Source organism: Perna viridis, chromosome 14, assembly GCF_037379345.1.
Source record: "Perna viridis isolate PV_CMFRI_1.1 ecotype Kerala chromosome 14, ASM3737934v1, whole genome shotgun sequence".
NCBI classification, from domain to species: Eukaryota; Metazoa; Mollusca; class Bivalvia; order Mytilida; family Mytilidae; genus Perna; species Perna viridis.
Window position 1 is genome coordinate 2,541,407 of NC_142458.1, and position 16,165 is coordinate 2,557,571.

Sequence of the window (16,165 nt, forward strand, 5' to 3'; positions counted from 1 at the left end):
ACAGTAACAGATATCGCCACGCTTGGCATCTCACTACGTTCTTTTCGCTTTACAGACTAATTGTATATAATTGAACTTGAAACTACTAATAAACGATACAATTGGAAATGCCATACGCAAGATGAGTGTATTAGTTATGTTATTTAATTTCAGAAAATAATGATCTATTTTATTGATCAAAACATGGTCATGTGGAAGAGCAATCAAGAGAATATTCATGTGCATTTAAATGTCAATTTGTATAAATTATCCAATTTTCCTCGTTTTAAAAAGTTTAAAGTTCAGTTTTGTAATAAAAAAAAATCTATAATGAAATTTGTTTTAATGCGATACCAAGCGCAGCGGTATCTTTTCACAGACTTCAAAGATTGCAATTATTTTTGTTGGAAAAGAACAGATATGGTAAAACGTTACAAATGCACCGGTGTATGATATATTATACAAAATAGTAAATATTTTCAGAGATCACCAAAAAGTCTTCAAGGGTGTAAGCAGACCTTTAAGTAATCTCTGGAAAGCCCGCACAACAAATAAATAAAATCCCGGGTAATAAACATGTTTTTTTTTTTAAATCAAACTAAACATTGGTAATATAACGACAAGAAGACAAATCAATGACCAACATCTACCGAACTGTGAAAAGGCCGTATACAATCTGGTGAGGAATTTAACTAGTTTTACAAGGCCGTAACCCCGTTAATATAAGGTCAAAAATGAACTAAAACAATAAACAAATAGACCATAAATCACATTCAAGAATACATCCAATTATCTCCATGGAATACCTCAACATAAAGCATATAGACACATATAGATATCTACTTAATAAAATGCTTGCTGTTACAGAAAACTAGCTCTGAAAAAAATAAAGAATGACAGTACTATCATAACTACCTGCATTTTAAAGAATCGATCACTACAGATTTAGTAAGTTGGCTATGGAGTAGTAACGTCAAGTACTAAATAGGCAAGGGTAGAATTTATTCATGTACCAAATTGCATTATGTATGTGAATTAATCATGCATCAGCATGTTATCTGAATGTTTAATTTTATTTTACTACAAATTCCTTTTTTGAAAGTATTTTGAGAATTGGTGATTAGAGGTGGCTCCTTCAAACTCGTGGTACAGCATATCAATATATATGATAGGTCTTGTAAGTTATTATTTTATAACAAACAAAAATATGTAAATAAAGCAGTATTTTTTTCTATTTTCATGAAGATAATTTGTGTTTGAATTCTATAATTTAACTTCTTTTTATTATTTAATGTTCTTAAATATTTCCATTTAAATTTTCGTAGACGAATGACATCTTTTCGACTCATTTTTATATTGTACCACCCCAAAAACGATATCTCAATCCAACATATCGTGACATATAAAGTTTTTCCAATAGTCCCAGAGCCACATACATCCTAAGTGATTCCCGTGCCGAATTTTTGAGACCATATTTTTGTTTCACTTTTTATTATCTATAGAACGAGAATTTACCTGATTGCCAAATGACAATTACTTCAAATAAAAAATCAATTAAAAATATACCATTGCCGTCAATTTTGATTTGTTTTTAATATGAATCATTCTTGCACGTAAGATATTTTTATTTCTTCTTTCCTTTTTGATGGTTATAATTTTGCTGAAAGGAAGTTTCTCCTTTAAACACACGTGCCTCATACCCAAACTTGCAATATTTGGTGAAGGGGAATCCACAAAGTCCTAAATTTAAAGATTGGCAAAAACATTGACATACAAAGGTTCCCAAAAAGCGTGGACACTTTATTATAAACCAAAGTAATATCGGATCTCCTGATTTAACAACTCTTTACACTCTGGTTTGTACACCTCAACATTAGAAATGTTTATTACAAACGCAAATTACAAAAAATTTACTAACGTATTTCATTAAACAAATACAAAGATATCTTAAACGTTTACAAAATAACTTTTTTATACGCCATGCGATTTGATTTGTTCGGCGCGCCATAGTTTTAAAATTGTCAACTTTCCTTTCATCTGTGGCAACATCCTTGCTACAAGATTGAAGTCATCACTACGGAAGTTAAATGGTCGTCATCATGAACTCGTGGATCGTTATGGTGTATCCATCAGCACCATGAAAACTGATTTATTCAACGGGTCATAGTTTTCCTTTCCTCGTTTGTCTACCCCGGACTTGACTTTTTATGAGCAACTCGGCGGGTGTTTCTAGAACAGCAGAGGACGCTCATCCTACCGATGCACTTGGTCCATGGTCACAGTTTTTAGTGGAGTCCGAGTTGTTTATTTGCTCTTGTTACTTTGTTTGTATGATTTTAGTTACTATATGTTCTTTGTTGTGTATGTCTGTTTTCCATGTCTGGTCTTTGTCCCTGGATTACATTCTTTTGATTACCGCTATAACCATGGTTCCCTTGATTACTCTTTGACACGCTGTTAGAACTTATCGTTGCTGATTTTCGGAACACACTTCTTACAATAAGGACAACAACAAAATTACCAAAAAATAATCCGATTCATAATCAAGTCAAGTCCAAAATAAATCTGAGAAAATAGATATAACATAACTGGAGCAACTGATACCGCAATGGTTGGTCAAATCATTGGAACGTTTGTATTCAGCATTTTATATGTAAGCAACAAATTAACTTTGACTGGTTTCATTCTTCTTCAAAGCTTGATAGGTCTGGATGACATTGAAAATGATAAAACCTTACCACTGATTTCAAGATAAATTTCCATTACCATATATTTACTACCTTAATATTCTTATTTCATACAGTTGTTTGGTAACTGGGATCGCATTTTTTCAAGAATAAAATAAAAACTCAGTACAATACACGTAACGTATTGATTCAAGGGAAAATTAAGTAAGCAATAAATCGGCCGAACTAAATTAGCGTACATTTTGACGTGATACTGACCTTTCATAACTAAAATAACAAAAGTTAAGCACTTGAACTTCCTTAGACTTTTACAGTCATAGCAAAATGAAATACACCAAAACTGTCAAAAAATATTTAAATAGCTAAAAAACTAAACAGGGGCAGTGGGTCAGTCTTTGCACATGTGACCCATGAACAATACATGTACTATAAGAACAATTTTTAACTATGTTGATTGGGAACTTAACGTGTTGGCTTTTTTATTACGAATCTGATATGAAATATTTCTTAACTTGTTTAGTTTATTACCAATATCTTCCTCAAATGTTTCCAACCTGTAATACAAAAACACAATACAGGTAATATCAATAGATTCGATCGTTTGTGAACTTCAAGTACTATAGCTCCGAAATACAATAGTCTCTTGTAAAGGGAATCTCCAGTTGTTTTTCGGGGAAAACGTAGATACCTGAACATAATAGATGTAAATCCTGAAAGTTTACTTGTTAAAGCCACTTATTGACGCCATTTTTGTTGCAAACTATTGCAACACGATCATGCCACTTCTTGTAACTACTACTATGGTAGCTTGGTGTGTTTGAACGAGCATAATTTTTCTTTATTTAAAATACAACGCAATTAATTCGATCTACAAAATATATCATAACAATAAAGACCTCTTGGTGTGCATTTTTTTTCTGTTTTGGTTTGTCTAGTAAACAGATAGATGTGTTTTATAACATAGCGTAATTACTGGATAATGTAAGTCTCGTCCTTGTTCAGAATGTTTTCAATTTATGATGCATGATGTTGACCAAGATTCCATTGTAAATTAAAAAAAGATGTCATTCGGAGACAAATACCACACATTAAAACAGAATACAAAATAAATTAAAATAATACGTTCAAAGCAACAGAAGTACATGAGCAACTCGGACTTCTTCAAAATCTGGGAGCAAGGACCAGGTGACCCACAACTTAAATACATAAGGATCTTTCTCAACTGGTTCTTTAATCAACTGAAAACCTGTCTAAACCAGAGTCATAGTCACCTCATTTCAATTCAAATGTATTTTGAAGGTTGATAAACCAAACCTATGTTTAAACCATACACATTATACTGTTCCGAATGGGTTCTAGTTTAGAAGAGTTATCAATGGAACTAAAGGCATTTGGAGAAAAGCTATTTGCCTTTGGAAATTGGCGATGGATTAAGCCTGAGAAAAGCTATTAACAATGCAATGTAGTGTCTTTCAGACCGACTTGTTTAGACTTTTGCTAGTCTTATGTGCCTCCGGATGCAGTAAGGTCTAGGTGGGTATTTCATTAATCACCAGGAGTTGATTTTATCCGCATCAGTGTCAAATGAGCGATGTATTGGGCCATGAACGTGAACATATTTTTTTCACAAATATTTACGAGTAAGGAGTAGTAAGTTCCGCAGGTACTGCGACAGAGAAAAATATATTTCTTGTTAAACATAATGGGTTCGTTAGCGACAAAAAGAGATGAAGTTAGATAATTTTATTTTATAAATTGTCATAAATTTGTTGAATTCCTTTCTTCTTAAAACTCTGTACAAATTTCAAGTGTGGTACTAATATTAGTGAAATCAGGGAAGAAGTACAGAGTCGTCAAAAATATAATTAGACACATTGTAAGTACATGCTGCTATTTATGAATGTCGCTTTATGTCTGTATTCCTTAGTCTAAAACAAGGTCAAATCAGGCATTGCAACTTTATTAGCAATACAGATATCTGTCTCCACAGCAATTCCCATCGTAAACACACCATACATCACATTGACACGTAACAGGTACATTGCTTGGATCTATCCAAAGACATCCCCTCGAACAAGACGATAATGCAACTATAAAAAATATGTTGAATGAAATATAGTCATTTTGTTAGATATTTTGTTCTGTAGAATAGGGAGAAATTAGTTTTTAATCTTTCAAATCACTCTTATCCGAATAATATGCTTTTTCATGTATGAAAGTAAATGATTGGATTAGATGCATCTGCCAAAATAACATGTTTAAAATAAATATGGCTCAAAACATATGTTTCAACCTTCCTTTCCAGTCTTAAATAGTCGTCCAAAAACATTTCACCTACTATTTAATGTTGCACAATGCAATAACATTAAATATACTTACCCTCACATGTTGTTCCCCCATAGCCCGTGGTACACTGACAGTTGAAAGTTGAACCAACAACACTACAAATGCCACCATTCAGGCATGGTCCCGATGAACAAGGTGTTACTATTGAAAATAATGAAATGTATTGATCATATAGTATATTTCACGAACAATCATTACATTAATAAATGTTCCCTCTTTAAAAGAAGGAAAACTGAAGATGTGTATTCTAGCTGTGATGTTTTAATAAGGGAAATGGGCGGTCCCAAAACGTTATGTACTGTCATGAAAATATACCATGGAAAAATATACGGTTGATGCAATAGATGTTTTTCAAGCCATTTTAGCAAATTTTTCAAAGGTATATAACCCACCAACACCCGACAACCTGGTAAGCGGTCTCATTGGGGAAAGGGAAAAGAGCAAACATTTTTTTTTCTTGGAAACGTAAACTTTTTTCACGTCGTTAAGTACCTGAATGGTTTGAAATAAGTTACTCAAAAGTATCCAAGCACTTACAGTGGCTCTAATAAATTGAATATTTGAATTTGAAGTCTACTGATGTCCATTGCTCCAACTTGACAGAATACCAGTCTGTCGGATGACAAATATAAAGAAAGTTACTCCCCTTTGCTAAAAATCTAGTCACACGACCCTTTAATTTAACGAGAGTATGTCCCTAATTGTTATTCAAAAACCTTAAACTGAAGTTTTATTCAAAAACTTAACACTTCAATCTTTTCATCGAAGATCTCATAGGCTTTCATTTGTTTTGTCAAACTGAACTTATCAATCAGATTTCAGTCAGGAATGTCATAGACATTAATTACTTTTTTTTCGGATTGTTATATGTTTTAGATTAACACAGGTAACAAATCAGTTAACATACGATTTGTGACCAATTAGTGATCAATGATGCATTTGGACTCTAACAAATAGGCTTCTGGAACAGGGTTATGTTGCTACAAGATTGAAGTCATTACTACAGAAGTTAAATGGTCGTCATCATGAACTCGTGGATCGTTATGATGTATCCATCTGCACCATGAAAACTGATTTATTCAACGGCTCATAGTTTTTCTTTCCTCGTTTGTCTACCCCGGACTTGACTTTTTATGAGCAACTCGGCGGGAGTTTCTAGAAAAGCAGAGGACGCTTACCCTACCGATGCACCTGGTCCATAGTCACAGTTTTCAGTGGAGTCCGAGCTGCTTATTTGCTCTTGTTACTTTGTTTGTATGATTTACAATATAGTTACTATATATTCTTTGTTGTGTATGTCTGTTTTCCATGTCTGGTCTTTGTCCCTGGATTACATTCTTTTGATTACCGCTATAACCTTGGTTCCCTTGATTACTCTGTGATTGATTAGTCATGTGTGAATAGTAATAATGAAGTTCGAATGTTCAATAGTAGTTTTCAGTTTGAGGCAAAAATAATCCAGCACTAACTTACTATAAAAACTAACATTGTTTCCAAAAAAGTGATAATACTGTCCATGGTTTTGTTTTACCGTTACGGAGTACGGACTCACACGAAGGGTTAAACTAGTTGATTTCTAGAGGCAGGGGCTTGGTAGAATTATACAAGATAACGCTTTTGTAGAGATACATTTATACTTGCATAAACAGAACCCTTTTGGATCTGTATAAACAGGTGTTCGTTTTACCAGTTTTCGAAGTTGACTAAAGGTGATAGACTAGGGTAAGGTATATACCTCTTGAAATCAGTGATATGTTTGTTTTAAATTCAATTTCACCAAAGTATTTCAAGCTTTCAAATGAAACAGAATCAAATCAATCCAAGTTAGTTTGATGCTTACATGAGATTGATGTAAAATGCTAAATACAAACATTCCGATGATTTGTACGAGTTATTTCATCTGCTTTAGGTATAATTCCTTAATATGAAAAGAATGAACTTTAAACGCATCTGGTTTACATAGGTTTTCGGATTTTTAAGGGTTTGGTTTTAAACAGGTTTCATTGTAGATTATTTGATCTTGAAAATTTGAGAGAAAAATTATATTGTAAAAAGAATATTTGAACCATTAACTTGTTAATGAAGGTAGACTTAGGGTAAAGGACATGACTCTCGAAATCAGTGGTGTTTCTAGAAAAGCAGAGGCCGTTTGCCCTACCGGTGCACCAGGTCCATGGTCACAGTTTTTAGTGGAGTCCGAGTTGTTTTTCTAACTTTGTATGTATGATTTTAGTTACTTTATGTTCTTTGTTGTGTATGTCTGTTTTTCATGTCTGGTCTTTGTCCCTGGATTACATTCTTTTGATTACCGTTATAACCTTCGTTCCCTTAATTACTCTTGTATCATATTCAACTTCACCAAAGCCTATCAAGGTCTCATTCGTATGAAATCAATCCAAGTTACTTTGATGCTTACATGAGATTGATGTTAAATGCTGAAATCCAATGAGTTGTTTCCCTTACTGTAGGTAGGCATCCTTAAAATATTTTTTTTAGTCGGGAGAAGTCTTATAAGCCGACCACAAGATATCAAATAGTCATTTATTAACACCTATATCTCTCACAGTACCATAATGGGGTCAACTTCGCATTCCATGGTATATGGGGGAATGGGAATCGGGATGGTGTTTGGGAGAATGGGGAATGGGAATCAGGATGGTGTATGGGGGATGGGAATCGAGATGGTGTATGGGGGATGGGGAATGGGAACCGATAATGTGTATTGGGGAATGGGGAATGGGAATGGTGTATGAGGGAAAGTGAAATAGGATGGTGTATGGGGAATGGGAATTGGGAATCGGGATTGTGTATTGGAAAATGAGAATTGGCATCGGGATGGTGTATGGGGAATAGAGAATTGGAATGGGATGGTGTATGGGGGAATGGGAAATGGGAATGTGATGGTGCATAGGGGAATGGAAACCGACAATGTGTATGGGGAATAGTGAATGGGAATTGTGTATGAGGGAAATGGAAATAGAAAGGTGTATGGGGAATGCGGATTGGGAATCGGGATTGTGTATTGACGAAATGGGAATTCGAATCGGGATGGTGTATTGGAGAATGGGAATCGGGATGGTATATGGGGATGGGCTTTTTGAATGGAGAGAAAGGGAATATTAGCTATTAAAGTGATTATTGATACGATCAGTATATCAAACTTAATTCAGAATAATAGTATAAATGTTAAAAAATCAAAAAAAAATCAATGGATAATGAAAATACTTGATAAAGAAAAAATAGATAAGGGTTAAATTGGGGATGGAGATTTGTCTATGGAAAAGGGTGGCTTTTCTGTGGGGAATGGCGATGGGGGCAATTTGGAGTTAGGGATTGTATATGGTGAAAATGGGAATATTATAACTTTCAAGTGTTAATCAAATGCAATCATAATTAATATGCAATGTACTTACCATCACATGTTGTTCCTCCAAAGCCTGAGGGACATTGACAGCTGAAATTTGAACCCACTATACTACAAGTACCATCATTCAAGCATGGTCCAGATGAACATGGTGTTACTATTGAAAATGAACAAAAGGCGGTAGAATGAGGGGACATTACTCTTAAAATTACTCATGACTTTGATGTAAAATGATGAATACAAACGTTGAAATGATTTCCAAGAGCTGTCCCTTACCCTAGGTTCCAGAAAATGCAACGAATTTTTGCACTTCCTTTTACAAATGAATGTCGATGCTATCCATTTTTTTTATTTTCTCTTTATACGCTGCAGTTTATTAAAAAACTAACATTCAAATGTGAGGAAAGATGCTTTCGTAATATAAAATTTACGACACTTTGTTAAATTAAAATTTGTCATGTGCCAACCTCTGCCTGGTTTTTGCATGGAAATACTCTACATTGAATACACTGTTCTTTTTGGGGTTTTTTTGTTTTGTTTTTTTTTTTTTGCCAGAAAAAATCAAAACATCTAGTAAAAAATGAATAGATAATTTAATACTTCCTAAAGAAAATATGCCGTAAATATTGTATGACTGCTGATATAAGGAAAAATATTAGGCCATTTTTTCATAGTGTTTTTCAACAAAATTTGACAAACGTTTTCATGGTTATTTCTGGAGGTGATGAAATACTTGGATCAGGCAATAAAATCTCTGCGGTTTTATTCATTTGTTTCACGTTTTACACACCTGTCTGATCAATATTTTAAAAACAGAATTTTGATTTACGTATAACAAACAAAATTGAAATACGCTCAACCCACAGGAAATAGTTTGAAACAAAAATTAACAATTTTTACATAACAGAAAACAAATCAATATCAAGTATAACTGTTGTAACATGTTCGTGTGTCGTTTTTATGCTACAGTATTAAACAATTTAACGAGAATAGGTATGATATATATGTCAAAGAGTCAACAACCCTACAGGAATGACAATGTCAGTCAAAGGCCACCCATTGGTCTTCAATGAAGGAAAGCCCTCATACCACAAGGCAGGCTGCAGCTGGCGCCGAAACATTATTATACATAGGTACAGCGAAAGCGTTGCCCCTATATACTCAAGTAATATAAAATATATGCAGCGATAAATGTTTTTTTTCTAAAATCACCCACCAATCTGCTCATATGATATTTCATACCTGAATCAAAAAGACAGAAACCACGACATTGGGACCAACTTATTTTGCTCATGCTGGAGATAACTATACCAACATTATCGACGACTTCATGATGTGGACTGTGAACTTCTTCAGAAATGACCTCAGTTTGCCAGTTTCTTTTTTTAAAGCTGGCTTTGCGAGTTTAACATGATACAAAAGTAATCCGCCAAATATCTAACATGATACTTGAGCTGTATTGTAAAAACTCAATATTCCAAGAGTTACAATAATTGTGTCCCAGGCAAATGAAAATAATATAATTTTAATTTTTGAAAATGTTTGTCGTACATTTTGGTTTTGTCGAAACTCCTTTTTCCGTTGATTTCTGATAGTAATTTAATTTATGTGGCAAATTGTCTGTAGCAGATGAGTTGTAAAAGAAATAACTGAATATAGGATTATTCGATGATAAACTGCCATCTATGTAACAGATACGAAGTTTATATCTAGACAATTGTCTTTTTATTTTTGAATCAGATCTTCTAAAAAGTAAGACTAACAAATCAAATGGAGTTTGACGAGAAGGAAGGCACAGTAATTATACCGACTGTCCGTTGTTAAACATGTCCAAATTTGATCCAAAATTCCGACATTGACAACACATTAACAAAAGAACAAAATACCTGCAGATACTATATATTTTATCCTGGTATCAATCTTTCTTGGAAAACAAGCAATATATAAAATTTCTGATTTTTAACTTCAACTGTGGAAGTGAAATTGACGTGTTGAATAATTAAAGGTCAAAATTCAGGTTTATTAAAGCAACTTACCTTTACGAGAATTAGCATTGTTCATTTACTGCCTAAGCGGTCCAAAATAATTTGGAAAGTAGGCGTTACATTTACAGTTGGGTCAAAAATTTTGAGTGTTTGAGTGTACATTTGTTATTAATGATGTGTTGTCCAGTTTTGAGTTTTGTACATTTGTTATTAATGATATGTTGTCCACTTTTACTCTTATTTACACATAAGTTATTACAAATTTCTCTCACGAAGGAATGCACTTAACTACACAGACGTTGATTTTAATTGTTTTGCTCCAACTTTCGCGCAGGGAATCAGGAAATTAAAAGGCAAGTAATTTCTACTAAAACACTTATTAAACTTTAAACAAAAAGTTAACATTAAATGCTAAAAATGTTCGTGATGCCAACAATTAAATTCATATAATTGAGTTACCACTGATTTGAAGATATTTGATGTGAAAACTAATTAGATTGCTATAATGAATAATGTTTACATACCAACGTCAATAAAACATGCCGAGGTACTAAAACAGAAATCAGCTTGATGCATAATAACTATAAACCGTGAAAAATGTGTGCTAAAACCATATTCTGTTATTTTTTCGTTACGAGTTAGCCTTAACAGCGTCTAAGACATCGTTAAGAGAGAATGTTTTAATATCGACAGTGAAACAGGGGTAAAATGTTCGACAAGATGAAAATTACTAAACAGAAAGTACAATATATAAAACAAAACTTAACAAGCTTTGTTTTGTTTTGGTTTGAATTGATATGTATGTTTGATTTTGTTTTGTTGTATGTTTTGTTTTGTTTTGTTATGATTTTGTTTTTGTTCATTTCATTTTTTGTTCAGGGAATAAGACATTTTAAGTTTTAAATTCATGTATTATCTGTTTTTTGTTTGTTTTATGTTTTATTTATTTTTATTTTTGTCCGCGATCGAAAAGATTGGTAATGAATTTATGTAATACATCCCTCTTCATTGCTTTATTTTTATTTTTTACTATTGAAATACTTACTATGTCACCGAATGGAGAGGAAACAAAAAACAAAAACAAAAACGCACACACAGAAACAAACAATGAACGAAAACAAAATAAAAAGTACGTGCTTCGGAAATGGTAAGTAGTTAAAAAATATGACCCCTAACTGAAAGTTTACTGTAGAAAATATACATACCTGCACTGTCTAAAAATACAATGGCATTACTAGACACTTCCATTTGGGGAAACAACGCAGAATCAAGACGACAGTCTTCAGATAGTTTATCATAGGTTGCAGATTGGCACATTTCTTGCGTTTTACAATATACAGCACAGGAAACTGCCGATTTTCGTTTTATACTCCATATATTTGATTTAGAAAAAGCCACAGATTTCTTTTTCTTAACAACGAAATTCTGGTGTTCTATTCTACAAATACTATCAGGTATAATTAATAAAAGCATCCCAACAATCCAAGTAAATTTCATTTTTAAGGTGTTCCTTACATGGCTATGATATTATTCGTCGTATCAACTGTATACTTAAGCAGTTTATAAAATCTGCATAAAAAAACTTCTTTTTCCAATGCTAACAATGACTTTTCAATCAGGTGATCTAAGAGATAAATATCATGAGGTGTAAGAAAACGTAACAATTTACATTATGAGGCGGTATTTCATTAAGAGTGTCTTCTACGAATGTATTTACTTATGCATAAAGGAAATACGCAATGATTCAACTAACATCAATAAAGATAGAATAGTTATAATTAAACTAAGTACAAGTTCATTCTCCATTTACGTAGATGCTCTTACTTGAAGTTTAAGTGTCAGTCTCTGTAAGAATCAGGCAGTGAGTGAAACATGGTATGAAAAAAAAATCTGCATTTGGATAGTTTAATTTCACTATTTGCACCATCGGAATCAAGAGAAACAGACACGATTTTCCATATCGTGCTGGGCCATTGAGTTCACTGTAAATGAACATTTCAAGGGCAGATAACTCCGTCAAAAACCCCATTTGTCCAATATTCCATTGAAAATTTCTGAGCAAAGCCAGTGATGCAGATACAAAATAATGGACTTTTCAAAAAGAGAACGTATCCTTGTGTGATGTTTTCCCATGTTTCCCTGATTCTTACAAACTTTTACACTTAAGTAAGCTTTATGATCACGTTCGCTTAAACGTATCAGAAAAGGCATCTTTTGTGATCACATTGCCATTCAGATTTGTTCTAAGAGTAATCAAGGGAACAAAGGTAATAGCGGTAATCAAAAGAATGCAATCCAGGGACAAAGACCAGACATAGAAAACAGACATACACAACAAAGAACATAAAGTAACTAAAATCATACATACAAAGTAACAAAAGCAAATAAGCAACTCGGACTCCACTAAAAACTGGGAGCATGGACCAGGTGCACCGGTAGGCTAAGCGTCCTCTGCTTTTCTAGAAACACCCGCCGAGTTGCTCATAAAAAAGTTAAATCCTGGGTAAATTATGTTCAGTAAGGTTTTAATTAATGAATGTCTAGAAACTTGGGTAACATATTGGTTTTTTACAAAGTAACATACATGAATTAGTCAACGTTATGTGCAATCCCCTGTGCAGAAGGTATGGATGCTTTTTCGAAGTTTAACATCTTTGCCATAACCAGTACTTAACCCCGTTCCAATATGTAAATTAGTACAGTACAACACGGATTTGTAATTAGTATTGTCATTGCTGTGGGATATTTTGTTTCTCTTTAAACAATGAAATTCTTGAAAAAATATATATCTAAACACCATCGGTATATTCACGCCGTAATATAAGAGGGAGTTTTTGCGTGCTATAAAATCTAGATTCAACCCATCATTTTGTTTGAAATGCCTGTACGAAGTCAAGATGAATTCTGTGCCAGCCACTTCGGTGGTGTGATATCTATTATGACTTGACTTGAGTATGGATCTGATTTGTTTTGTGTTCCTTAATTGTACTCTTACCCATATATGACAACATGAATGTCAGGCATTTTTTTTCTCTTTACTGCCCTTTTGTATGGTCACCTGTATTGTTTTATAAATCCGTTTTCTTGTCTTCGTACATTTAGTAGTACTTTTACATCTTCATCTTTTAGGAAGCAGTTTTAAATTCATGAACAAAAATCATTATTGACTTTTATTCTATATCTGTTATACATCTTTTGAGAGATTTTTAATTAAAATGTATTGTTAGGGTGTAAAAATATTACGAAAAGCTGCCTTTGGTGAATATTGCTTCAACGGGCGTATTCAATGCTAATCTAAAGATTACAATGATTGATTGATGTATGTAACTGATTAGTTTTTGCCCATATAAATAATTGTAAATCAAACTTTTCTTCATGTAGGCTAAAACGTTCTATAACAACACAATAACAGACACAAAAGATATAAATATGAATTAAGTAATAGTTGTTCCTTCAAAGTAAACCTATTTTTTGAGAGCATTTTTTTTGGATGGGGGTTAATATGGCGGGCGTAGAAATCTATATAAGTCAATCGTCATGATTATTCCCATGATAATAGCACATGATTCAGACATTGTGTAAGTCGCGAAACACTATACACAAACAGGACGATTTAAGGAGCACTCCAGCTAAGAAATATGGAAAATAAGATTCAAAAGTAAAATGCCTACATATTTCTATTTGAATGAATAATTACAAATTTCAAAGTACAGACCCATAAAACAACTTAATTAAAAAAATGAACATATATAGCCTTTTTTTGGTGTATCGCTTTTCACAGAATTTGCATGATTCTTAAAAAGGTTTTTAGCACTTTATTGCTATCAATAAATCTATATTCGAGAACAACTGAGAGGGTTTTTAGAAAAGGGAGAAAAACTACCGAAGTGTCAATGAATTGTATTGTTTTATTTATTTCGTTTTCATTTTCAGCAAATAATGATAAGTACTGTTTGTGTGGTCTTGGTTAGGTAGTGAGTTTCAGAATTCATATGGAATTCCAAGTAGCGTACTTACTTTTTTGAGACAGCACTTTCTTTCAAACCACATCCGATTAGATTAAAACAGTATTTTGAGATCTTTTAATGGAAATTTGACAGTTTACATTCTCAGTTGAGAAAATTATAAAATGTGAATAAAATTACACGAGAGAGAATCTACATACAAATGTAGATAGACAAAACCAGCATTGTCTATTTCGAATGACACATGTACATCTATATTGTTTAATTTAAAGTTTCAAAATTGTAAATTGAGACTTGGTTGAAAGATTTAAGTAGCACCCCAGATAAGAATCATGCAAAATGTGATTCATAGTAGGAAACCCTACATATTTTTATTTTATATATTTTTTTAATATGTTATAGCAAACATATGGTTACATGTGAATTTTGACATAACCCTTGCTCTTATGAGATGAAAAATTATAAAGAATGTACTGTAACCATCAAGGAAGATAACTCTGTATATGACATTGAAACACAATAGAAACTTTTGGATTTTCCATGTGAATTATTTCGTAATAGCAGACAGATTGAAAAGAATGATTTTACATTTATCATATAGACCTATGAAGCAAATTAATAAAAAAAATGTGTAGCCTTTTCAGGTGTATCACATATATTTAAATTTGCAAGATTCTTACAAACACTGATACTTAACGATTTATTTACACAAAAATAACACGATCAATTGGCATTAAGGGTAAAAGCAACATTCCCGAACTAATAAAATCAACGAAGTAGTTAAAAGGAACAGTCTATAAAGGCAAGTCTGTATAACAAATGGCAATATCAGCGCAACAACTAGAAAACTGGAAAATCAATCAATTAATCCTGATTTGGTACAGCGATTTCAAATTAAAAGTAATGTGCGTTAAATCAGGTTTTATAGCCCGCTAAAACCCCCTATCTAGGACCCCTCTTTAATGAATCTTGGTTCCCTTGATTAGTCTTTTCCTGAAAACACAGATCTTTTCACTTCCAAATATACCTTTTATGACTATCGACAGAATATATCAAATAAGAAGGAACAAAAAATTTAAACAATCTAAATTAGCAATGGAGATTACAGAAAAAAAATGGAAAACAAGGCACCACACAAAAACATTTGCAAAATAATTTTCAAGTTGTGACATCAAATACCTTTGGTAAGCTCTGCCCTCCTGATCTACCCGTTACATTGCAACAGTAGCGGATCCAGGGGAAGGGTGAAGGGAGTTGACAACCCCTTTTTACTGAGAAAATTCTCATGTTTATGTGTAAAATTAGCCAAAAATGGCACATATCTACAACATAACTAATGCACCCAAATGCCTTGTATATGACTATATCTGCTGTACCAAAGCCAGTAAATTATGCAGCAAGATAAAAATCTCTTGATTTAAACGACAACAGGTCGATACATTTTACTTATTTGAAAATCAATTCCTGCTTGTTCATGTCGCACAATAAGGAAGAAATGTTATTTTGGAATAAAACAAGTGATAAGTAATTATACAATAGTTCGTTTGTTGAAAGGAAACTAAAGATTGCTTGAGTTTGATTGATGCTTAGTTGTAAAGTTCTGTGTAACAATCAGGCAAAACACGATTTATCACCGTCACCTTGATGTGTCAGCTAGATACTTTAAGAAGATAAACCTAGGGTAAGAGACACAACTCTTACAAATTATTGGAACTTTTGTATTCAGCATTTAACACCAATCGCATGTAAGCATCAAAGTAACTTGGACTGATTTTATTATGTTTCAAATGAAAGCTTAATAGGCTTTGATGAAATTAAATATGATACAAACATGCCACT

At 32.9% G+C, this 16,165-nt stretch overlaps 1 protein-coding gene across 1 annotated transcript; it reads right to left on the reverse strand.

Annotated features, from left to right (window-relative positions):
• Positions 1–4,468: 4,468 nt before the first annotated feature.
• Positions 4,469–11,975, reverse strand: LOC148597734 (uncharacterized). Its single transcript, XM_088561490.1, has 4 exons — positions 11,567–11,975; positions 8,426–8,533; positions 5,046–5,153; positions 4,469–4,756 (listed from the first exon to the last, which is right to left on the reverse strand). The coding sequence occupies exons 1-4, from the start codon at positions 11,856–11,858 to the stop codon at positions 4,629–4,631; spliced, it is 636 nt and encodes a 211-aa protein (XP_088417616.1). The 5' UTR covers positions 11,859–11,975; the 3' UTR covers positions 4,469–4,628.
• Positions 11,976–16,165: the final 4,190 nt, after the last annotated feature.

Bases quoted from the DNA above. Each gene is read 5' to 3' on its own strand.
- LOC148597734 (XM_088561490.1), bottom strand. From the start codon at position 11,858: ATGAAATTTACTTGGATTGTTGGGATGCTTTTATTAATTATACCTGAT. The intron at 5,154-8,425 runs GTAAGTACATTG...TATTTTCAATAG, and splicing joins TGGAGGAACAACATGTGATG to TAACACCTTGTTCATCGGGA. The intron at 4,757-5,045 runs GTAAGTATATTT...TATTTTTTATAG, and splicing joins TGGGGGAACAACATGTGAGG to TTGCATTATCGTCTTGTTCG.